Genomic DNA, 25,134 nt, shown 5'->3' with positions numbered 1-25,134 from the left:
TTTTAAAGGGGAGCTTCATCTTTACAATACATATTGCAAACCACATCAGCAAAAATGAAAATGGACATAGAAATGGTGCTATTTAACCACTACAGCCCCACACCAATAAACACCTTAAGGACCAGAGGTCTTTTTCCAATTTCGCACTGCGCTGCTTTAACTGGTAATTGCGCGGTCATGCAATATTGCACCCAAACGAAATTTGCGTCCTTTTCTTCCCACAAATAGAGCTTTCTTTTGATGGTATTTGATTGCCTCTGCGATTTTTATTTTTTGCGATATAAATGGAAAGAGCGAAAATTTTGAAAAAAAAATATATTTTCTTCTTTTTGTTATAAGAAAAATCGAATAAACTAAATTTTAGTCATACATTGAGGGCAAAATTTATTCAGTCACATGTCTTTAGTAAAAAAAATGTCAATAAGCGTATATTTTTTGGTTTGCGCAAAAGTTATAGCGTCTACAAACTAGAGTACATTTTCTGGAATTTACACAGCTTTTAATTTATGACTGCCTATCTCATTTCTTGAGGTGCTAAAATGGCAGGGCAGTACAAACCCCCCCCCCCAAATGACCCCATTTTGGAAAGTAGACACCCCAAGGAAATTGCTGATGGGTATGTTGAGCCCATTGAATATTTATTTTTTTTGTCCTAAGGGATTGAATAATGACAAAAAATTTTTACAAAAAGTTGTCACTAAATGATATATTGCTCACACATGCCATGGTTATATGTGGAATTGCACCCCAAAATATATTCTGCTACTTCTCCCAAGTATGGGGATACCACATGTGTGGGACTTTTTGGGAGCCTAGCCGCGTACGGGACCCCGAAATCCAAGCACCGCCTTCAGGATTTCTAAGGGCATACATTTTTTATTTTACTCCTCACTACCTATCACAGTTTTGAAGGCCATAAAATGCCAAGATGGCACAAAATCCCCCCAAATGACCCCATTTTGGAAAGTAGACACCCCAAGCTATTTGCTGAGGGCCATGTTGAGACCATTGAATATTTTTTTTTTTTGTCCCAAGGGATTGAATAATGACAAAAACTAAAAAAAAAATTATTTTTTTACAAAAAGTTGTCACTAAATGATATATTGCTCACACATGCCATGGTTATATGTGGAATTGCACCCCAAAATATATTCCGCTACTTCTCCTGAGTATGGGGAAACCACATGTGTGGGACTTTTTGGGAGTCTAGTCGCGCACGGCACCCCGAAAACCAATCACCACCTTCAGGATTTCTAAGGGTGCAAATTTTTGATTTGACTCCTCACTACCCATCACAGTTTCGAAGGCCATAAAATGCCAAAATAGCACAAAACCCCCCAAAATGACCCAATTTTGGAAAGTAGACACCCCAACCTATTTACTGAGAGGCATGTTGAGTCCATGGAATATTTTATATTTTGCCACAAGTTGCGGGAATATTACAAACTTTTTTTTTTTGCACAAAGTTGTCACTAAATGATATATTGCTCACACATGCTATGGGCATAAGTCAAATTACACCCCAAAATAAATTCTGCTGCTTCTCCCGAGTACGGGGATACCACATGTGGGGGACTTTTTGGGAGCCTAGCCACGTACGGGACCCCAAAAACCAAGCACTGCCTTCCGGATTTAAATATAAAATGCTACCAAAAAAACAGGATCAGGCCTGACTCTGCGATCGCTGCAGTTATGTGTTTAGTGTTTTGTAAGTGACAGTGATCGATCGATACTGCACTTGGGTGGGCTGGGCAGAGGGGCAAAACGCAGGTGCTAGCAGGTATCTGGGCTGATCCCGTTAACAATGCGTTTTTTTGGAACCCTGAACTGCTGGGGACGCTAGTATAGATCTGATCAAATCAGATATTGATCTGTTCAGATTCTATACCACTACAGGAGGTTTATGCTTTGCGTGTGGGTGTTAGCGGTACTGGCACTAACCTAGCGCTGCCTGGGGCGACGCAGACCCTGACCCTAAAACCTAATTGATATCACCCGCCGGGTGATTAAGGGGTTAAACCTTTATTGGGTAATAAATGGTGGGTGCCCCGATGCTATAAAAAGCAAACTAACCAGAGTCACCCGTAACACTTATACGGTGATCAGTGGTGAAAGGGTTAACTAGGGGCAATCAGGGGGTTCAAATTTTTATTAGGTAGTATATCGGGGTCCCTGGCACTATATAAAAACCTGACGGGGAACCTAAATAACTAACTGGCTAACCAGCGTCACCAGTGACACTTATACTGTGATCGCTGGTGAAAGGGTTAACTAGGGGCAATCAGGGGGTTAAAACCATTATTGGGTAGTATATGGGGGTACCTAACGCTATAAAAACCTGGCGGTGAACCTAAAAAAATAACTAGCTACCTAACGACACTAGTGACACTAATGCAGCGATCAGAAAAACAATCGCTTAGTGACACTGGCAAAAGGGGGTGAAAGGGTTAACTAGGGGCAATCAGGGGGTTAAAACCATTATTGGGTAGTATATCGGGGTACCTAGCGCTATAAAAACCTGGCGGTGAACCTAAAAAAAAAAACTAGCTACCTAGCGACACTAGTGACACTAATGCAGCGATCAGAAAAATGATCGCTTAGTGACAGTGGCAAAAGGGGGGTGAAAGGGTTAACTAGGGGCAATCAGGGGGTTAAAACCATTATTGGGTAGTATATCGGGGTACCTAGCGCTATAAAAACCTGGCGGTGAACCTAAAAAAAAAACTAGCTACCTAGCGACACTAATGCAGCGATCAGAAAAATGATCGCTTAGTGACAGTGGCAAAAGGGGGTGAAAGGGTTAACTAGGGGCAATCAGGGGGTTAAAATCATTATTGGGTAGTATATCGGGGTACCTAGCGATATAAAAACCTGGCGGTGAACCTAAAAAAATAACTAGCTACCTAGCGACAGTAGCGACACTAATGCAGCGATCAGAAAAATGATCGCTTAGTGACACTGGCAAAAGGGGGTGGAAGGGTTAACTCTAGGGGCAATCAGGGGGTTAAATCTTTATTGGGGGGTGATAGGGGGCTACCCTGGACCTAACACTAACTGCCCTGACAGTTTTAACTGTTACAACTGACACTGAATGCATTGATCAGTAAAGAAATGATCAATGCAATCAGTGACACTGTGACTGGGGGGGGGAGGGGGGGCTTGTGTACCTATGTGTCAGTGTAGTGTTTTGGTGCACTTACTTTTAGTCTTCTCCTCGTAGTCCGGTCAAAAAGACCGCCCCGAGGAGAATGACATCACTTCCTCCTTCCTGTGTAAACAATACACAGTGGGAGGAAGTTCGTCATTGGTCAGGAGGGATCCAGAGGGGGTGGCCAGAAACCAACGGCCATCCCCTCATCACGGATCGCTCCTGGAGGGAAACGGACCGCCGTATCCAGCGGGAGGGGGTCCGATCGGACCCCCCACCCGCTGGAAGGCAGGCACGTACATCTACGTGCTTGTGCCTGCCTGTGCCATTGCGATGACGTATAATGGCAATACGGCGGTCCTTAAGTGGTTAATAATAGAGCAACTATATGAACAAAACGTTTGAAGTTACACCAGCTATATTGTGGATAATAACCTATTTAAATGATTAAAATACACACTACCATGTCATATGCATTGTATATTTTGTTCATATATGGATTGTGCACTTATGTATACCTCTCTGCCCATGCCACTATTGTTGGTCACTTGTTTTATTACAAGTTATGCAACTTTTATCTTCTGGGGACTACAGGCATATCGCACAAACATGTATATGACTTGGCTGTTTGTGTATTTGGTCATTTATACACAGAGGCTCTTCGTGAGTCAATATACAGTTTTGTTCAAAAGTTTGCATACCCTGTCAGAAATCATGCAGTTTTGCCATTGAAATTGAAAATATAACTGATCATTCCAAAAAACTATCTTTCATTTAACGATAATGATCATATGAAGCCATTTATTATAACATAGATGCTTGGCTCCTTTTTAAATCATGATAAAAGAAATCACCAAAATGGCCCTCATCAAAAATTTACATACACTGGATTGTTTGGCATTGGTACAGACACACAAGGTGACATACAGAGGTTAAAAAGGAAATTAAACATTAATTTGCCACATCTGTAGCTTTTTAAACTGCAATTAGTGTCTGTGAATAAATAGTCAACTACTTTGTTAGGTCTCGTGGATGCACTGAGCAGGCTAGATACTGAACCAGGGGGGAGGAGAAAACTGTCAAACGACCTGGTGGTTGAAAATGGGGGTATTTGGATGGTGAGCTGTATTGGATTGCCACCAGAAATATAATGTTGAGGCCAAATCATTACATTTTAGTCTCATGACCATAACACCTTTTTCCATGTGGCCTCGGAATCTTAAAGGTGCGTTTAAGGTGGTTAGACAAGAATAAAATGTAATGATTTGGCCTTAACACCAGACGATATGTTTGACGAAAATCCAATACAGCTCACTATCTAAAAAACAGCATTCCTACAATAAAGCATGGAGGTGGAAATATCCGGTTATGAAGGTTTTTCTCTGCAGCAGGTACTGGAGCATTTGTCAGGATAGAAGAGGAAAAAAACTTGAGGAAAATCTGCTGCCCTCTGCAAAAGTTGTCAATGGGAAGAAGGTTTACCTTTGTTGTGGAAATTTGATTGTATAACATTTTATGATTTTAGGATGTGTGTTTTATAGATTGTCATCTGTCTCCCTGTGTCTGGTTTAATCGAGGAGCACTCTAGCAGAGCGCACTTGGGTTAAATCAAGACCAGTGGCAAAAACGGTCAGTATGAAAACCTTCTCATGGGATTTGAGATGTGTTCCCTGTGTCTGTGGATGTTTGTTGGTTTGTAGGTACCAAGCGCAATGCTCTGGGCTTCTTGCATTCAAATGACTATGCGCATTAGAGAAGCAAAGTCCACATAACGAGATAAACATATTATTTTATCTCTGTGTGGCTACGTTATCCCTTTTGGATACATATCTGCTTTAATAAGAGGACATTGGTATCTGCCTTGTTAATATACTAGTACCGTATATTGACAACACCAGTAGCAATGTCCCCGCAGATTGTCTCAAGCCTGTAAGAACCAGTAGAATGAGCTTAATAGATACTGTTTACTTTAAACAGTATCTGCTGTGCTGCATGCTGACTAAAAGGGTTGCACACTTCCTCTTGTGAGTGCCCTCCCCTTTAATGTATGTCATTTCCTGTACTGAGGAAGTGCTTGCCTGTTGTGGGCAATCACTTCCTGTTTGTCATTCTTGTGTGATAATAAAAGGCCATGCTGGGGGGGCAGTCAGAATGATGGAACTGAGAACGTATGAAGGATGGTCATGTCTGTTCATTGGGATGAGTGTGTTGGAAGGTAAGCTAAAGTATTATATCATTAAGACGGAAATGGGTGCTTATTTGAGCACAGTAGATGTGGCTGTGTGCATAGCATACAGCCAGATTGCCATTACACCTTCCAACATGACAATGACCAAAAACACACAGCAATAAGGACCACACAGTGGTTGCAGGAGAAAATGTGAATGTCCTTGCATGGCTTAGTCAGAGTCCAGACTTAAACCCCATTGAAAATCTGTGGAATTATTTGAAGACTGCAGTCCACAAACGGTGACCATCAAATTTAACTCACCTTGAGCAGTCCTGCAAAGAAGAGTGGGCAAATATTACAGTCTAGATGTGCAAAGTTGGTAGAGACATATCCCAACAGACTAAAGGCTGTAATTAAAACAAAATATGGTCCAACAAAATACTGGGGGAATCACCCTTCCAACTAGTTGATTCTGCTTTTGACATGTTGTGTTATCTTTCACTTGGATGTTATAAGTTACACTAGTAAACACAGCTGGATAAAACAAAAACTGTGTCTTCCTTTCAGGCTGCAAAGCAATAAAATTGTATTTTTTTTAAAAAGGGGGATGATTCTTTTCTATACCCACTGTATATGCGGTTACCTAAATGAGGCTGTAAGATAATTATACAACAGACGGGTATGTATTTTTTTTCTGCAATGTAGGTAAACAACCTACATGCTTTGCCTTTTCCATTCTCTTTGGTGTCACCAGATATCTTGGCTCTCAAGGAGGCAGGACTCTCATTGCTGAACTCCATGGGAATTGAGTAATTTTGCTGTCACTATGTAGAAGTAACATTATCCGGGTAGCATGTCCTATTATGCCGCGTACACACGACAGGACTTAAGTCCGGCAGACTTTCGACAGAGTTCTGACAGAGTTCTGACAGAGTTCTGACAGAGTTCTGACGGACTTTCCGAATGAACGGACTTGGCCACACACAATCACACCAAACTCCGACGGATTCGAACGTGATGACGTATGACCGGACTAGAATAAGGAAGTTCATAGCCAGTAGCCAATAGCTGCCCTAGCGTCGGTTTTAGTCCGTCAGACTAGCACACACACGAGCGGATTTCTGGGTCCGGCAGAGTTCTGGCGGAAAAATTTGAAGCATGTTCCATTTCTAAAGTCTGTCAGACTTTTGCGAATCAAAAGTCCGTTGCAGCCCACACACGATCGAATAGTCTGCCGGAATCATTCCGTCAGACTTTTGATGTTGAAAAGTCCGGTCGTGTGTACGGGGTATTAGAGTACCACAGATAGAGCATTTACCATTACTAAATACACTTGTCTGATTTCAATAAAAGTCTGTAAACATTTTAGCAAAATCTTAAAGGATAACTAAATTCAAGAACAAAAAAAAAAAAAAAAAAATCCTTAGATGTGGTGACTGCATATGTTTTATTTTCTTACGCTAAGGGAGAAATTTTAAATGAACCTTCACTGCCAGGATCGACGGGTACTTTTATTAGATAAAATACCCCACAATACACTACATGATGCCCGCCTAGATGGTTTTAGAAATTGGGTTTCACACCAATTGGTAATTAGAATTTTTGGCCAGACATACCTTTTTAACCTCTCAAAAGATTAGTTGCCAGTTGTTAGCAGTCACTGTTGCACAAGCAGAACCTTGACCCCCTGCTATTTCTGTGAAATCTAACATTTTTATTTAAAGAAGTGAATCTGGGAAAAGGAGAACCTATTTTTAAACCTCATCCTTTGTTTTATGCCTTGTAAGCTCAAGGAAGTCAGCTAGCACCGGTATACTACTACAAAGCCAGCAGCATAGCAACTGTTTCACTTCTGTGTCATCAGCTGCATGCATTTTCCTATTATACACATGGAACCTACCAGACACAAATTCCCAGACAGTGTTTGTTGAACATCTTTGTGTTTGCATCAGTCTTGCAGTATACTTTGTTATATTGGGATTTCTGCAATTCCTCATGCACATTGTGTGCTTTTATTATTTCCCCTCCCAATTACCCCACACCATTTTTTTTATTAATTCTCCACACTTCTACATATAGTCTTGCTTACTATAAAACAGCAGGTTCTATCTGCATGTACAGCCTGGGTATCGTGAGTGAGGACAGAACTCGTACCATTCAAACAAATGCCATACATCCTTTTACATGATAGTGTGCATGACAGCCTTATCTAACTAATAAAAAAAAAAAAATTACGGTGACAAATTGGTGCAATGAAAGGGAAAGGATCGACTATTTTTAAATCACATGCGGCCCTATGGCTAGGGATTTGACTCTTTTGAAGTATTCAAATATGCTACCAATTTCAGAGGCATAATGGAACTGATTAAAAATAATTTATGGAAAGTACCGGTAAGTAAGCATTTACAAAACGTGACTGTGTTGTGCTTTTATCTGTCTTATGTGAAGTTTGTATCAGAGCTCAAGGCAATTGTAGCCACAATACCACTGCGACAAAACATATAACAAAACAGTGGAGTGCTGGGAACATTCTAGTGATCTGCTCCAATCATATTTAGTCCTCATATTTATATCAGGCTAGTGGGCCCCATACACTGGGAAACACTACTCTAAGGAGTGTGAATGTATCCCTATATTAATACATTAGGTTGGTATTTAACATTATAAAAAGATAAAGGCCATAATATTGTTTTTTAACTTTACCATTATACATTTTCAGATCTTCTTCAGTCACATAGGCATTGGCACCCCAGATAACAAGTTTATTGATTAGAGATGGGTAAGTTCCCGCAGCAATCAATGCAGTTATGCCTCCATCACTCCACCCTAGCAATGAAAATTTCTTGAATTGTAGGGCCTACAAAAAAAATAAAAAAATACATGTTCACAAGTTCAGTACAGAAATATAGTATATACAGTTATTTTAACACAGGCACAATTTTAGTTTTTTTCCAGGTATTTACAAAAGCATATTCAAGCTATAATTATATAATGGATATGGGCTGAAAGTGCATGTCATTTTATGGTATGTACATCCAAATTGAGGCAAGGGTTTAGGAGTTACAGCCCTTAAAGTGGAAGTAAACCCGTGGATTTAAACAGTTAAAAAAAAAAAGGCATGCCGGGAATGCTAACTGCACATTGGCTGTGCTCTCAGCCAAACTATCAAACCATCCAATGGCTGATGTCATAACGAATCACATGTGCAGCACCATAGCAGTTGAAGATTAAATAGAGGCAAACATGGCAGCTTCCTTGGCTGAAAATGATAGGGGAGTTTACTTCACTTTAAGAATAGCCAACCCACTTTTTCAAGGGACCAAAAGTAATTGGACAATTAAATCAAAATCTGTTTCATGGCCAGGTGTGGACTACTCTTTTGCCGTTTCTTCAATTAAGCAGGTAAAAGGTCTGGAGTTCATTTTAAGTGTGGTATTTGCATTTGGAATCTATTGCTGTGAATCTACATCATGCGTTCAAAGGAGCTGTTTATGCAAGTGAAACAATCCATGGTAAGGCTTCAAAAATGAAACAAATCCATCAGAGAGATAGCAGCAACATTAGAAGTGGCCAAATCAACAGTTTGGTACATCCTGTGGAAATAAGAACACACTGGTGAGCTCAGCAACATAAAAAGGCCTTGACGTCCACAAAAGACAACAGTGGTGGGTGATTGTAGGATCCTCTCTATGGTAAAGAAAAACCCATTCACTACAGCCAAAGTGAAGGGCACTCTCCAGGAGGTGGGTGTATCATTGTCAAAGTCTTCAATCAAGACAAGACTTCACAGGCACAAACATAAAGGGTTCACTACAAGGTGTAAACCATTCATTCAAATCAAAAAAAGCCAGACCAGTTCTGGAAAAGCATTCTTTGGGTGGATGAAAGCAAGATTAATCTGTACCAGAAAGACGGTAAGAAAAAAGTGTGGCTGAAGGCTTGGAACAGCTCATGATCCAAAGTACATAACGTCATCTGTAAAACATGGTGGAGGCAGTGTGATGGCATAGGCATGCATGGCTTCCAGTGGCACTGGGTCATTAGTCTTTATTGATGATTTGACAGAAGCAGCCTGGTGAATTCTGCAGTGCTTAGAGATATACTGTCAGCCCAGATTCACAGAAATGCAGCAAAGTTGATTGGACAGCGATTCACAGTATAGATGGACAATGATCAGTGGCGGTGCATCCATTGGGGCGCACAGGCACCGCCCCCTCTCTCCAGCCACCCCCTCTATGAACAATGGATAGATTCATGCATAGCATGAATCTATCCATGGCTGCCGCTGCCACCTCCTATTCAGGTGCCTGGTCCCTTTTCAGGCGCTGGGCGCCTGAACTACAGCGGCAGGGGGGTGTTTTTGAAGCACATAAGCTCTAATAGGCATAAAAAAAATGTGACCTTTGAGTGCGATGCTTGGCGCTCGCAGTTCACCCAGGTGTGTTAGGACAGTGCATAAATATTCGCTTTCCTAATACTGAACCGCCTCTCCGTCAATCAGGTGCTCGGGTCGGTTCCCGTCACCTGATTGGCTGAAATGACAGGCGCTGTGAATGGACACCTGATGGGAGGAGAGGAAGGGAGGAGACGCATGGAGGACAAAACTTGTTGTCAGAAATTCCGAGCGGATTTACATAAGTCCGACGTTCAAAAGTCCACGCATGCTTGGAATCAAGCAGAAGAGCCGCACTGGCTATTGAACTTCATTTTTCTCGGCTCGTCGTATGTGTTGTACATCACCGCGTTCTTGACGTTCGGAATTTTCGAAAATTTTTGTGTGACCGTGTGTATGCAAGACAAGTTTGAGCCAACATCCTTCAGAAAAAAATCCATAGTTTTGTTGTCAGAAAATCCTATCGTGTGTACGGGGCAGAAGTCTTTTTACTGTTCTGCCCTCACTATGTGTTTGAAGTACAAGGCCTGGCAGATGGCTAACAGCCTCCCAATAAAGACTTAGGAAGAAGGGCTAACAGTAGTAATCTTTACCAAAAATTTGCTTTTTTATAAATTAGTGTTTTGCAATTCTTAGTAAAGATTACAACAGTTAGCCCTTCCTCCTGAGTCTTTATTAGGAAGCTGTTAGCTGTCTGCCAAGCCTTGTACTTCAAACACATAGTGAAGGCAGAACACATCAAAATACATCTATAATATTTATGGGTGAAATGACCTGTTAGCTTTTATTTTCTAGATCTAGAGTGCCTGTCATACTAGATAATAATAGGGGGTGGGCTGCCAATGTTGACCTCCAAATTCTAGCTGTAAGGCTATAATTCTGATCCTCTGGCTTTAATACTTTGACTCAGAACAATTATGTCAATAATGAGAGTTGGAGAAAAGTCTGAATTCTTTATTTACATACTTGTTCCAGCTCTTCTCTAAGGGCCGGTTCACACCACAAAAATGAATCCTGGATGTGTCTTTGCTTACAGTTCACATCGCAAAAACTCGCTCCAGATGCCTTTCTGCATAAGCATTTCCATGCGTTCCAATGCATTTTTTTCATGTTATGCTTTCTGGTTCGCTTTTGATGTGTTTTGCAGCTTTCCAATACAGTTCCGTGCAGAAAAAAAATGCAGCATGTTCTACTTTTCTTTTCTGCACTGGAACTGACTGCACTGTGTGAACTATGCCATTGCAACGCATATAATCTACTGTTCATGCGTTTTTGATGCAGAAAAAAAAAAATGCAGTGGACTGCATCTGGAGTGAACTGGCCCTTAATATTGAATAATAATAGGCATTGTAATAACCAGGCATCAAACATCTTCAGAAGCAGGTCAGTAATGGCAGCTTACACGTTTTCTCATGACATGTATTTTCAAAGTACTTAGATTTCCATTGTATTGTATATGACAAGAAACCAAAACTAACATGTCTCATTTGATGCTTAGGATACAATTATTAATTTATCTTCATTTTGAATAGAGCAAGGGAGGGTTATAACCCGTCAGATTTTTTTTTTTTCGCCATTGCAGAGATTTCCCTTCAATTCCTGTCCCATACCCAAACAGGAAGTGAGAGGAAATCCCTGCAAAATAAAGGAATTCCTTGGGGGGCCCCCAGTTCATCCGGAACTAGTCTCCCCATTGGAAGATATCCCCTCTATTACTTTTCTGGTCACAACCAAAATTTGGGGCTTTTCTTTTACTTTCAATGATAATGGTAAACAGGACAAATACAGAGGGTAAATCTCCTTAATGGGGGCACGACAGAAACAAAAAGACTGACGAGCATTCTAATCTCTTAACTCTATCCAAAACAAACAAAATAAATAAATGTTTTGCCTTTAGTTATACATTAACAATGAAGGGTAGTTTGCAAAATACAATATAGGCAGTTCTTCCTTCAGACACACATGCACAATATTAGGCCCATGCATTTCTTATAATCTGAATACTATAAACTGTGCATTACCTGAGACTCTCATGCATACGGTCATAATTAAGCATAAAATATAGATAGCATATATGCATACAACATATTTTACCAAACATAGAAATGTTGATGCATAAAGGCATCTGCGTTTATATGAGTACACAGGAGTATACAGCCACTCACTTCTATGCATGAGGCCCTAATGGTGTATTTGGCAATAAGTACCACATTTCATTGTTCAGTAATCGAAGTTTAACAATTCATACAGTTTTTATAATTTTTTGCAAATATATGTATTTTTTTATTGTCACTCTTATATTAACAGATAATGCTTCGTTTTACGAGACACTTGTGTATGAACACTGCCCTTTACATTGGTATTGACAGAACGCTCAGCAGGATGCCATGCCCAACAACATTCATGTATGGTATATGTCTGCTGCCTCAAGGGATTCATGACTTTTCAGATTCACTGACCTACTGCCTGGTACACCCAACCAACGGCTATCTATATTTAAACACACAGTACGTACAGCTGTAAAGGTGGTTAGGATTGTTTGTTAATTTGTCTTGTTTTAAGGACTGGCATACAATATTGCAGGGCTTTTTTCTCAGAGAATAGGTGCAGGAACTCAACCATGCCCGCCACACTTACATACCTTCCAAATGGCATCAAATAGTAGCTCTTTCCTCTTTATACAACCCCCTCCCTCCACTGCCCGCATCTTCTCCCCCCTTCTTAAAGTGGTTGTAAACCCTTACAAACCACTTTGACCTACAGGTAAGCCTAGATTAAGGATTACCTGTAGGTCCAACAAATATCTCCTAAACCGTGATATTTAGTAAAAGACAGTGACAGCTGTCTATGGCGCATGCGCCGTAGACAGCGGCACGCGGGCGGACTATCGCCGTTAGCAGCATGCTGCTGCTAACAGCGACAATGCTGCTAACGGCGACATGCCGTTAGTGGCGGATCCCGTGTGCATGCGTGTGCATAATCGCTGCTCCGGTGCTGTGAGTGGCCGAAGCAGCGATACCCAGAAGAAGATGGACGCTCCGGACTACAGGGGACAGCGGTGACACCGCTGGCTCCTGTGTCAGGTAAGTGACCCATAATGGGCTACTATGCGATGCATAGTAGTCCATTATGCTTTACCTTTGCAGGGAGACAAAGAGGAAGTAAACCCATCAGGGTTTACTTCCTCTTTAAGGCCGGGTTCACACCGCTGCGATGCGGGAACGCCGCGAATCCGCGGCGTTTTCCCGCATCGCACACCTCCCGCCGGCAGTTCACACTGCCCTATGCGGACGGCTGGGAGTGTCAATGTTATGTTAATGACACCCCCAGATCCGTCCGCATATCGCAGTGTGAGTCGGCAGATCGCACAGGAATCGGATCGCATGGTGTGAACCCCCATGCGATCCGATTCTGTTGCGGACCAAAAAAAGGGTCCCGTGCGAGTTTGCTGCGGGAGCGATGCGAATTCAGCCATACTATCTGTATGGCTGAACTCGCATCGCTACGGAGATCGGATGTGATTTGCGGTGCGAATCACATCCGGATCTCCCCCCGCAGCAGTGTGAACCCGCAAATCACATCCGATCTCCGTAGCGATGCGAGTACAGCCATACAGATAGTATGGCTGAATTCGCATCGCTCCCGCAGCAAACTCGCACGGGACCCTTTTTTTGGTCCGCAACAGAATCGGATCGCATGGGGGTTCACACCATGCGATCCGATTCCTGTGCGAGTCGGCAGATCGCACTGCGATATGCGGACGGATCTGGGGGTGTCATTAACATATCATTGACACTCCCAGCCGTCCGCATAGGGCAGTGTGAACTGCCGGCGGGAGTAATGCGATGCGGGAAAACGCCGCGGATTTGCGGCGTTCCCGCATCGCATCGGTGTGAACCCGGCCTAAAAGCTCCACCATCTGTCATATGTCTTACCTTTGTTGCAATATTAAGCTGAAATACCTATCTGGCTGTAGTACCTCCCAGCTACTATACTATACTACAGTCACTTGCAAGGGAGATTATGCAGTAGGAGCATCAACAAATGGTCACCAGGGAAAAAATGGAGACCACAGAGGGTGCAGCCTACCACGCACCCTCCCCTGCCCATGACTGCATTGAAACCTGGGCACCTGTTCTGTATCTCCCTTGTCCCTGTCCAGCACTCAGTGGGATCTGACCTGTGGGAGCTACTGAGAAATAAGCTATCACTTGTAAACGCAGAAGCTGGACTTCAGTGTTACCAAGTGATAGTGGTGAACAGGGAGCAGAAGACCTGAGCCAGAGGTGGTGGAACTAAATTCCCCCTAGTTCCTGCTGAAAAAAAAAGCCCTGCAATATTGTTACTAGAATAGTAATGTAGGTACTGGCTATATTTTCTTTCAATGTATTTCAATGCATTTGTTCAGCTAGAATTGTGTATCGGAAGCTACATTTCCACTAGTGCAACTTGTCATGTGACTTAAGACTGCAAAATCGCATGAAAAGTTGTACCCCATGATTTTCAATGAGTACCATTTATATCTGTACAATGTGAAGTCGTACAGATATAAATAGTACTCATTTAAAATCATGGGGTACAACTTTTCATGCGATTTTGCAGTCCTAAGTCACATGACAAGTCGCACTAGTGGAAATGTAGCTTTAGATACACTTTAGCTGCTTGCCTGACACTCACAGTAGATATAATGCAAGTGGGCACAACGATGTACCCATACATCACTGTGTGCTTCCTGGTTCCCCCATCTGACTAGTACTGTACCCCTACTCATTTACGGGGGGAGGGGGCCTTCCAGATTACATAGTAATGTTGAAAAAAGGCAAGTCCATCTAGTTCACCCAATAAAAATGGAAAAGGAAACTACATATAATCCTATTCCAATAAGCCCCCTGCCCACAGACAACCACTGCCCAGGGTTGTGGGGAAGAGGCCCTTGGTGTGCATTGGGGTGGGAGGGCAGAGCTGCATGCTCAGATAAGGGTGTGGTATATATTTGTGCACTTATTGGAATGTCATTTGATCATCATGTGCTGTGCGCTTTGTTTGGACTTTACAAGTCTATTTATTGAGGCAAATAGCAAAGCCTGGAACAAACCACAAATCATCTTTCAGTCATCTAACTAAAGTGAAAATGTGTCTATTATGGGTTACTGCCCTTTTGATTACAATTTTCTTCTCTCCATTAATATTAGTAAATGACTCTCCTTTGCGGTTTATTCTCAAATGTTAACAGTTCCTGCAAAAGTGTGCTGTCATCACATCATCCTAAGACCCCTTTCACACCACACCGCCCATAGCGGGGGCAGTAAAACGCCGCTATTTTTAGCGGCGTTTTACCGCTGGATCTGCGGCAGATTTGCGGCGCATTTCAGCCGCTAGCGGGGCGCTTTTACCCCCGCTAGTGGGCGAGAAAGGGTTAAAACCCCCGGCAATATGCCGCAATAGCGGCGTTTTGCTGGCGTTATTACAGTGCTGCCCCATTGATTTCAATGGGGAGCAGCGGTAAACACACCGCTCCTTCACCGATCCAAAGAAGCTGCTGGCAGGACTTTTCCCTGATGTCCTGCCAGCGCACCGCTGTAGTGTGAAAGCCCTCGGGCTTTTACACTACAAACAATGGTTCAGCTTTTTTAGGGCAGATTGCAGGTGCTATTTCTAACGCTATAGCCCCTGCAAAACGCCCTGGCGTGAAAGGGGTCTTATTGTCAAATAAATTATTCAAAATGGTAGCTCTGCAATAGAGAGCTCAAAATTTAGGATGTAAGGGTCATCATGTTAAGGGGCAATTTAAAGCAGAAGTGTAGGTATGGCAATTTTTACATCATCTTGGACCGATGTAAGAATGTATGTGCCATACCTGTGGCATCCCTGTGAAAACTGGAAATTACTGTGGTAGGCACTGCTACTCCCTTAGGTTCCAGATCCTGTGCAGAGAGACTGCCTGCTACATTCTGAACACAGATGGTCAGCTGCTTTGGACAGGTAGCATTTAGAGAACGCTTTGCATTCTTAACAAGGACAAGGTGGAGATTGTGATGTCACTGTCCAACGAGAGAATGCTTTGCATTCACTTAGAGAATGCAGTGTGTTTCCTAAATGGTGCCTATGCCTTGCAGCAAATCTCCAGTGTTCAGTAAGGAGAATGGCAGCAACTCTGCATGGGACCAGGAAGGTAGTGTTGATTACTGTAGTAGCTGTGCCTAATACAGCGATTTCCAGATTCCACAGGGATCCCACAGGTACAGTATGACACATACATACTTACATCTGTCTAAGCTGGACAAATGCAACCATTTAAAAATTGCCATACCTAAACTTTAAAAACTGGAACAGAGGTGGGGACTCAGAATAATGCAAAATATTCTTACCCTGCAATATAGTGGATAAACTGACAAAATGTATGTTCAAACATGAATATGATTATCGTTATCCTGATGAAGTTAGAGCAATAGAAAATTACAAGCTACCAGCATTTCAGAAGACACTGTCCTAAGATGGTCATGTCACTCTACAGTGGACATATTGGTGCCATGCCTGGCTCCCTCTCTCTCTTGATAGAACCCAATGAAATAACTTCCCTGGCAAAAAATCCAATTAGAGAAATAAAGACATATGGGGACATATAGTGGTAAAAAGTAAAAAAAAAAACAAAAAAAAAAAAACAAACAAACAAACAAACACACACACACACACACACACACACACACACACACACACACACACACACACACACAATATGCCTAACACCTCACTATACTGATGTGCAAATCTACATTTACAAACTGTGCACAAAGGCAGCTCCCTAAACATGGTTTGGTGAGTTTGGGGTGGAAGGACAGAGCCCTGACCTCAAAGCTACTGAACTCCTGTGAGATGAATTTGAATTCAGACTGAAAGAGAGGTCTTTTAGGCCAACAACTGCATCTGACCAAAATGCTATGTATGGGCACAAATTCCCACCAAACATCCCAAACTCTTGTGGAAAGAGAAGAGTGGAGGCTGTTATAACCACAAAGAGGTGTTATCTTCATATCGACGCCTATGTTTTGAAGATGTACAAACAAGCTCATACAGATGTCCACAAACCTTCCATATAGTGAATTGGTGGAAACTTTACATGCTCAAAGTGTCCAGTGTCAACATAGCAGAAGATGAAAAACTCTCATTTAATTAGCTACTATATGAAGTATGTTTGACTCAGATATATTACCTGCATCAAGTCTACAGCATCTTTTGCATCTCTTTCAAAAAAGTCCATAGGATAGTCTCGATATGGTGGAATGGAGAGTCCATATCCTCGAGGGTCCCATGCAATTAGTGTAAAAGCATTTTTATTAAGTTGTTTAAGCTGAGGTTGAAAGTCTGTCTGACCGCTACCTGTGCAAAAAAAAAGTACAAGAACACTAAACAAAATATTACGGTTGGTTGCTTACAATGTTACTAACAAAATTTACAAATTACATTTTTATAGCTGAAGTCCAGGCAGATATGTGTTCTATTCCTTGAATGATCAAATGTATTACTACATACAGCAAGTATAACATCTTAAAGTACAGCAGGAGATGACTTGGCAGAGGGAATGGTATCAATGTGAGACAATTCATTTTTACTGCTTTGAACAATACCATCACCAGGACCTTACTGACAGGAGGAGAAAGCAAAGTAAGAAAAGTAATGAATTCATCCAGCATTAGCTGTGCAGCAGTACAATAACTTAATTGCTTAACTACATGGAAGAAACACAAAATCATTAACCTAGCCATGTCGTCTTACTGACGGCTTCTAGTTCTCAATGAAATGTAAGGGCGATGGTAAACCCTGGCGGGTGTCGCAGACTCAAACAAGACGTGGAGTCTAAGCACCTGGTGAAAATGTTTTTTGCTGTGCACTAGGACCAGGTTGCGACCCTCAGGATTGCCCCATAAAGAGGTGAGCGAGGGCAGGAAGGCTACAGTTAGGAGAATGCACAATAAACCTTAGGCAAAAGAGTAATTAGATCCAGGAAGAGGTCTTGAGCAGGCAAGAGCGTGGTCAGGTCCAGGCAAAAGTTGTGTGCAGGCAGCCGGCAAGAGTATGGCCAAGTTAAAGCAGAGATCATGAGCCGTAAAGAGGTTAGATCAACAACAAAACAAGTAATCAGAAGTATAATACAGCTCTTTTGCACAAAGAAGGGTAGCTGCCAGCTACCCTTCACAGCACCAACCCCTTCCAAGGCAGTTGCTTAAATTCACCTGTGCCCACAATGCAGTAAGGGTGATGTTGCATACACACGACTAGACTTTCTGGCAGACTAGGTCCAGCGGTCTCCCCAATGGACTTTCGGCGGAGTTGACGGAATTTTAGAACTGGGAGAGAGAGCCACTACCTTCAAACCACACCAGAACTACGATAACAAATGCAACAGTGCATTTACTTAAAAGTACAGCGTTTTTCCCCCCCCAAAAAAAAAACACACACAGGAAAAAAAAAATGTATGTGCAATTGCAATTATACAGCCGCCTGCAAAACTTTGCGGCCAAAACAGGCATCAGCCGATGCACTGACATCTACCTTGTAGAATTTTGTAAAAGTGTGAACAGACGACCAGGTCGCCGCTTTACACACTTGAGCGACAGACGCTTGATGACGGAAGGCCCAAGACATTCCGATTGACCATGTGGAGTAGGGCGTGACCGGAAAGGGGGGCACCTGCCCCTTCAGAGCGTAGGCTTGTACTACAATCTGTCTGATCCACCTGGAAATGGTGGCCGACAAGAGCGCCATGCCTTTTTCGGACCAGCCACCAAAACAAACAGGGAGTCTGACTTCCGAAATGGAGCCATTGCAGACAAATACACCCTCGGAGCCCGAACTACGTCCAGGGCATGAAGGGCCCCTTCCTTAGGATGTGTCGGCTTAGGACACAGAGATGGTAACACAATGTCTTCATTGATGTGGAACGCTGAAACCACCTTTGGCAGAAAAGAAGGTTGCGGACGCAACACCACCTTATCCCTGTAGATAACCAGATAGGGCGACTTGCAAGACAAGGCCGCCATTTCCAAAACCCTCCTGGCCGATGTGATGGCATCTAGAAAGACCACTTTCTGGGAAAGAGTCAACAGGGGAATCTCTCTGATATTTTCAAATGGCGGATTCTGAAGAGCCGATAACACCAGGTTCAGATCCCACAGGGGTAACGGTGGAAGCACCAGAGGAACTACACGTCGGACCCCTTGAACAAAAGTGCTCACTAGAGAACGAGACGCCAGGGGTCGCTGAAAAAAGACAGCCAGAGCTAATGGTGCTTAAAGCCAATTTCTGGTCTACTCCTTGCTGTAGAAAGAGCAAAATCCTGGATATAGAAAAGGAGCGCGGATGCCAACCTTTCTCCTCACACATAGAGATGTAGGCCTTCTAGGTACGATGATATATCTTCCGAGAAGAAGATTTCTGTGCTCTCAGCATAGTTGGGATCACCGAGTCCGAAAGACCCCGGTTCCTCAACACTTGGCTCTCAATAGCCATGCCGTTAAAACCAGCGATGGTAAAGCAGGATGGAGAATTGGACCTTGAGACAGAAGGTCTTCCCGTAAGGGCAGTCGCCAAGGGGCGTCTGCCACTAGGCGCACTAGGTCTGTGTACCAGGGATGCTGGGGCCAATCAGTATTACTGGGATCCCCTCGGCCTCCACTCTGTTCCATGCAGACAGAAGCCTGTTGTTCTCCCAATTCACAGTGCAACAGTTTTGCACACATGTTTAGTGTCTGCAACACAAGTGCGGATGCCAGTACTGGTCGCATGGTTGACCCCACAACCGTAAACAAGGAACGAGCCACTGCCTCGGCCTTCTTGTCCGTGGGGTCCTTAAATGCAGGAGTCCCTTCTACCAGGATCGTGGTTACTTTGTTTAACTTGGATACTGGGGGGTCCATGACCGGAGGAGCCGACCATTTTTTGAGAAGGCTCTCCTCAAAAGGGGTAACACGCCGCCATGTATTTGGGGACCGAAAAGGTCCATTGCGGTTGACCCATTCCTTGTAAATGAACTTATCAAACTAAGCCAGATACGGGAACACCTTAGGTGAACGAGCTGGCTTATGGGACCCAAAAGGGACCTCTACATCAGCAGAGGGATCTGTTGGCTCTTGAATCTACAGGGTATCACGCACAGCTGAGATAAGTGCTCCAACAAGCGCTTTGTCGCACACGGACCCAGACGGGGACTCATCCTCGCTGTCTGATCGGTCCTGCTCTGAAACGACAGAGCAGGGGTCACCAGCCTCAGCAGGGCCCAAGTCTGCTTCAGAGCTCTCCCCAGAGGACGGGGGGGGGGAGGGGCCGTTTTTTACCACATTTGCGTCCACGCACCGGCTTCATCTTGGCAAGGAACGAATTGTGGCCTGACAAAGCGTCCAGAGGCACTGCACAGCCTGCAGGCAAACCGGTTGCAATTGCCTGTATTTTGGGGGAAGAAACACCAGTTTCTGAAGCCATGCTGACCCTACCCTGTCTGCCACCTGATGGGGAACTTAGGACAGTGATGGTCCCACCCTCCTAACTGCTTCTGGCTGAGAGGCTCTTTCCCGCAGGACTCACCCCCCTGACTGGTTCTGTGCTGTCTAGCTAGTAGTGCCTTTGTCCTGTGTCAACTCCCAGGTGCATAGGAGATCACGCTAAGCTGTCCAGAGCTGCTGCAAATGGAACTGAAACTGATCAAAAACGTGCTCAGGCTTCAAGAAAATGGCCGCTGAGCATCCAGTATAAGGGACATAAACACAGGGAAAATGGCTGCTAAGCTACAGGAAAGCATGCTGCTCCTTGCCCCACCAAAGATGGCCGCCGAACACTGTATACCACGAGGGACAGTGAAACAAAACAGCGCTACAGTGATCGACAGGTACAGCCTCCAGACACCCCCAGGGAGAGATCCACACACATCCAGGGCACAGCCAGCCAGCACAGTCCCCCCCAGGTGAGAGCCCCCTGGAGAGCCCCTGCATATGACATACACACCGCTCAGCAGCCTCAGGCAGCATCCCCCACAGGGAGGGGGGGGAGGGAAGATAGGGACAGGGAGAGAAGACACAGACATCAGTAGCCCAGTCATATGTGTGCCCCGGAGCATTAATGCTCACGACCACCTCTGCAGCTGAGGCCTGCAGTGGCTGACCCAGCGCAGAACTCTGGCCTGCACACGCTCACTGGCCAGGCTGGGGAGACTACAAGGATAAGAGTATCCAGCCTGTCACCCAGCCGGCTGTTGATAGCAGATCACAGGATCTTTAAACTTGCACAAAAGGCAAAGCTTCTGCAGAAAAAAACATGGACCAATGGGCCTGACAGGGTTCCTAGGTCCTTCTCCTTCACTAGGCAAAATAAAACTGAAGCTGCAAGGCAGGCTGAGAGGTTGTTACCTAAGGGACCACCCCTCGGGCAGAACTAGAAGTTCTGAGTTGTTTTCATTACATGTTAACATATTATGCCTAGTCCTCTCCTAAAGGTGGCGTAACAACCCAATGGTCTAAAGAGAGGAGCTGTGTCAGTCGGTGAATATAAGAGAAATCCCTGTTGAACTAGAAGAAATCCAGTGTGCACCTAACTTCCCCTTTGTGCTAACAATACTCAACACTACAATCCCAAACTGTGTAGTCAGCCATGCCAAATTCCATTCATTTGGTAGAATTTCTCCAACCTCTCCTCATTCCTTTAACATATGGAGAAGGAGTTCCGTAGTCTATTGGAGGAGAACTGGGGCAAGGCTAATAGCACTGGGACACTTGGGATTTTAGTACAACAGAGGCAGAGTTGTCAGATCAAACAGGAAGTTAATAGTTTGCTGATTTTCTAACAGGATCAACAGACAGTTAGTTTTCTATACTTGCAGAGTTTTTATAAACACACAACACGACTAATATGTATGTATTGCGGAGATGTAGTGAATATATTCTACCTTTTTATATTACGCATTCACTCAAAAAATGATCTCTGCAATAATCCGTTTCATATGTGGAATGGTAACCTACCACAAGAAAGGCTACTCTGTGATAATCTACCTACCAACCACAAGGTTCTTTCCCCCTCCTTTAGGTTGCTCCATTTTGCCAACTGTGGGCTCATGCCTGGTGTACAGGTTTCTCTGTTTATTTGCTGCTCCTTACCTCCTCTTATCCTTTGTCACTGTTGTTCTAATTGAAGTTTATTTGCATTTACACATCTCGAGTCCCTGTTCTCTGTAACGTGGAACATAGCCTCAAAGGTCCTTCTGTCTATGCTTGCTTCTTTGATAGCAGTTCCATGTACATTTATTTTATGTATATGTATGCACAAGGCATAGAGACTAAACAACTAAGTTCTGATCTCCTTTATGCCTACACATTTTAGTCCTTTTACTCTGGACTGCTGTTTGTAGTAGCACTGATTCGTAAGCACTATTATGAACTGTGAAAAATCCAATAAAACGTATTAAAAAAATAAAGTGTGATACATTTTTTGCAGCATACCTAGTACTCCAGGCAGTAACAGGACTCCATGTTCACCTCCACCTGTGCGCTGGTAATGTAGATTGACGCCATTAATTTGCACTCTTTCCGAAGTGACTGAAGTACTGTAGGGAGACATATTTCTGTCACAATACAGTTAATAATGTATATCCTCCACTCACTTTTGCAATGAATCACAAAATGCGATGTAAGTAATCAGAAAAGAACACATTGTAGATGGAGGACATAAATCATGGAAAACTTTTTCATTAAGCCAGCCATAGATTAGATTTTTAAGGTTTAGGTTTTAATCTCAGCGGGTTCAGCCGGGACCGGCAAAGATTCGAACCTTGTAAAGGTTTCACTTGGGTACAACCAGCATGTAGGATTTTTTGCATGCAATTATTGCCAGTGGCTATAGCCGCTAACAATAATTACTGTGTTCTCTCTGCAGGGATGGCTCCCTGTAGCCCCCACTAAGAGAACACAATAGCTCCATGGGAGGAATTCCAATATCAACACTGACTGTATTGATGGGGGAATCAAATTATTTTCTTTCCGTGGTAAAATTGCTGCAAAATCAGTGAGAGCTCCTCTTCTTTACTCCCCTCCCCTTACCACTACTACCTGTCCTCTTAAAGATCCTCAGCACACAAGTCATCAGGATTCAACTTCTGGTGCGACTTTTATTCAAATCAACGGGCTCCCATAGCGAAATATTAATTCTGAATAGAGGCAGAGAAAAGTGTCTAAAAGCGCATTGACGTCAATGCAAAACGCTGATAAAAATCAAGTTTTTAAAGCCGTTTTTTTCCTGACATCGGTACTAGCTCGTTTTTTATAACGCCCATGAGCATGAGGCCTTATTTTTCTTCTTTTTTTCCCCTAGACCACGGGTCTCTAAACTTTAGAAACAAAGGACCAGTTTACTGTCCTTCAGACTTTGAGGCAGAACTGTGGCCAGTGTGAGTAAAAAATGCCCTGACATCAATAGGAGTAAAGAATGCAACATCATTGGTATTAGTGGGAGAAACAGTGACCCCCTTATTGGCATCAGGGGAAGGAATAGTGCCCCATAATTGGCATCAGTGGGAAGAACAGTGCCCTACTGTGGTATCAGTGGAAGGAATACCGCCCCATCATTGGAGTCAGGGAGAGAAATGGTACCCCATTGTCGCTGTCAGTTTGAGAAATGGTACAGGAATGGTTACATAGTATGTGAGGTCGAAAAAAAAGACACTAGTCCATCAAGTCCAACCTATATGGTGGCCCATCATTGTTGTCAGTGGGATGAATGGTACCCCATTTTTGGTGTCAGCGGGAGGAATTATGCCCCACTATTAGTGACATTGGGATGAATGGTGCCTTGCATCAAATGGAAAAATTGTGCCCCAAGGATAAAGGCAAGCAAAGGGCTGCAGTTTGGAGACCATTGCCCTAGACTGTCAGGACGTGCCTAATACAGGTTCCCCCTATTTTTTAAAACAATTTGGATACAACCCCGAGATCGCCCATTTCTCCCGGGGACAATTTCGTTTTCAAGTCCTTGTCATTACTACCTACCCTCCCTCTACACATGATTCACTCATAGTCCACCTAAAACACGACACTCTTGGGTCTCTCTACATGGTGGCTATTTAAGGTCCTGCGGCGAGCACCAAGGGTTCCTGCTGGACTCTTGGATTGCTGTGGGGGGGACTGGGAGTTTATTAGAGCTCTTCACCAGGTCTTGTCAACTGTCCATGCACATAAATCCCTGCTTGTTTTTTTTGGAACCTACACTTCATGTACAACATATACTTTGTATACTGTTGACAATTGTGATCATTTGTCTGTACGTCTGTTGGAAGTATGCTATGGATTACTTTATGTATATACTCTCTGCATTTCGTTATGTATATACCTGTTGTATTTGTGAAGCAATTTCAATAAAACGTGTTATAGAAAAAATAAAGCTAAAACTGATCTGAAAGCTGCATTTTTGTTCTTCACACCTGTGTACATGAGCCCTCAAAGTCCCATTCATACAAATCCTGTTCTACTCCCACCACTCTCCACAGCTAGAAAGCAAACGTTTTGGGGTTCCAACACGAAGCTCTGCAAGGGTCTAAAAAAAAAAATCAGCTCATTTCAGGGAGTCCAGGAAACCCTGTGTACGCCTGAAATGAGAGCAAAACATATTAAACATCCACAAATAAAATATCTCATTGGGGGTTATTTAGAAAAGACAAATCCATTTTGCACTGAAAGTGCAGTCTCTCTAAATCTAAGGGGTAGATCAGAAATGAGGGGAAGCTCTGCGGATTTTATCATCCAATTGTGTGCAAGCTAATATGCTGTTTATTTTCCTTGCATGTCCCCCTCGGATCTACAGCGACTGCACTTCCAAGTGCACTTGTAATGCAACGTGGATTTGCCTTAGTAAATAACCCCCATTGCATCTATTGTAAAGTAAGCTGTAATACGTCTTTTCAGCCTGTGTAAGCCATGACTTACAGTGCAGTTACTATCTGTTACTGGGCATTACAGGATATACCCATTTGTTATGAAGAGGTGCAGGGTCTTTACCAGAGAGGTGCAGCAAGCCTGTGAGGTAATGCAATCCTCAATGTACAGCGCAGGAGCTGATCAGTAGAACGCTGCAGTACACAGGAAAGAGCCATATTCTTGTAGCACTTCTCTCTTCTATATATTGAACTGACACACTTCCTGTATAATACAACTTCTCATTACTCATCACTGCCCCCTACAGGCAACTCATATACAGTATCTGTCTGTACTCACTGTTACAGGAGCCAGTCTCCTCACCTTCTGCAGAGAGTACCTGTCATGAATTCCATATGTTCAGGGTCTCTGGTACTAAGAACCACTAAGACATGTATATGCTCTTTTTCCCCTATGTTTTAAAGTGTACAAAATGTGACAGACTATTAACAAAAAAAAAAAAAAAGTAACAGACATT

At 43.3% G+C, this 25,134-nt stretch overlaps 1 protein-coding gene across 2 annotated transcripts in view; it reads right to left on the bottom strand.

Annotated features, from left to right (window-relative positions):
• The window catches only part of BPHL (biphenyl hydrolase like), a 67,802-nt gene extending 42,913 nt beyond the window's left edge, over positions 1–24,889 (bottom strand). For both annotated transcript variants that reach the window (XM_077492113.1, XM_077492112.1), the window contains exons 1-4: positions 24,741–24,889; positions 22,194–22,297; positions 16,922–17,088; positions 8,022–8,175 (exon numbers count right to left, since the gene is read on the bottom strand). In XM_077492113.1, the coding sequence (XP_077348239.1) occupies positions 8,022–8,175; positions 16,922–17,088; positions 22,194–22,297; positions 24,741–24,835 (520 nt within the window). In that variant the 5' untranslated portion in view covers positions 24,836–24,889. The remainder of the gene's footprint in view (positions 1–8,021; positions 8,176–16,921; positions 17,089–22,193; positions 22,298–24,740) is intronic.
• Between the last annotated feature and the right edge of the window lie 245 nt (positions 24,890–25,134).

The sequence above is a fragment of the Lithobates pipiens genome, unplaced genomic scaffold (assembly GCF_037356315.1).
Source record: "Lithobates pipiens isolate NorthernLeopardFrog02 unplaced genomic scaffold, aLitPip1_a1.2 Scaffold_19, whole genome shotgun sequence".
Classification (NCBI taxonomy): domain Eukaryota; kingdom Metazoa; phylum Chordata; class Amphibia; order Anura; family Ranidae; genus Lithobates; species Lithobates pipiens.
This window is presented reverse-complemented; position numbering and strand designations above follow the sequence as displayed.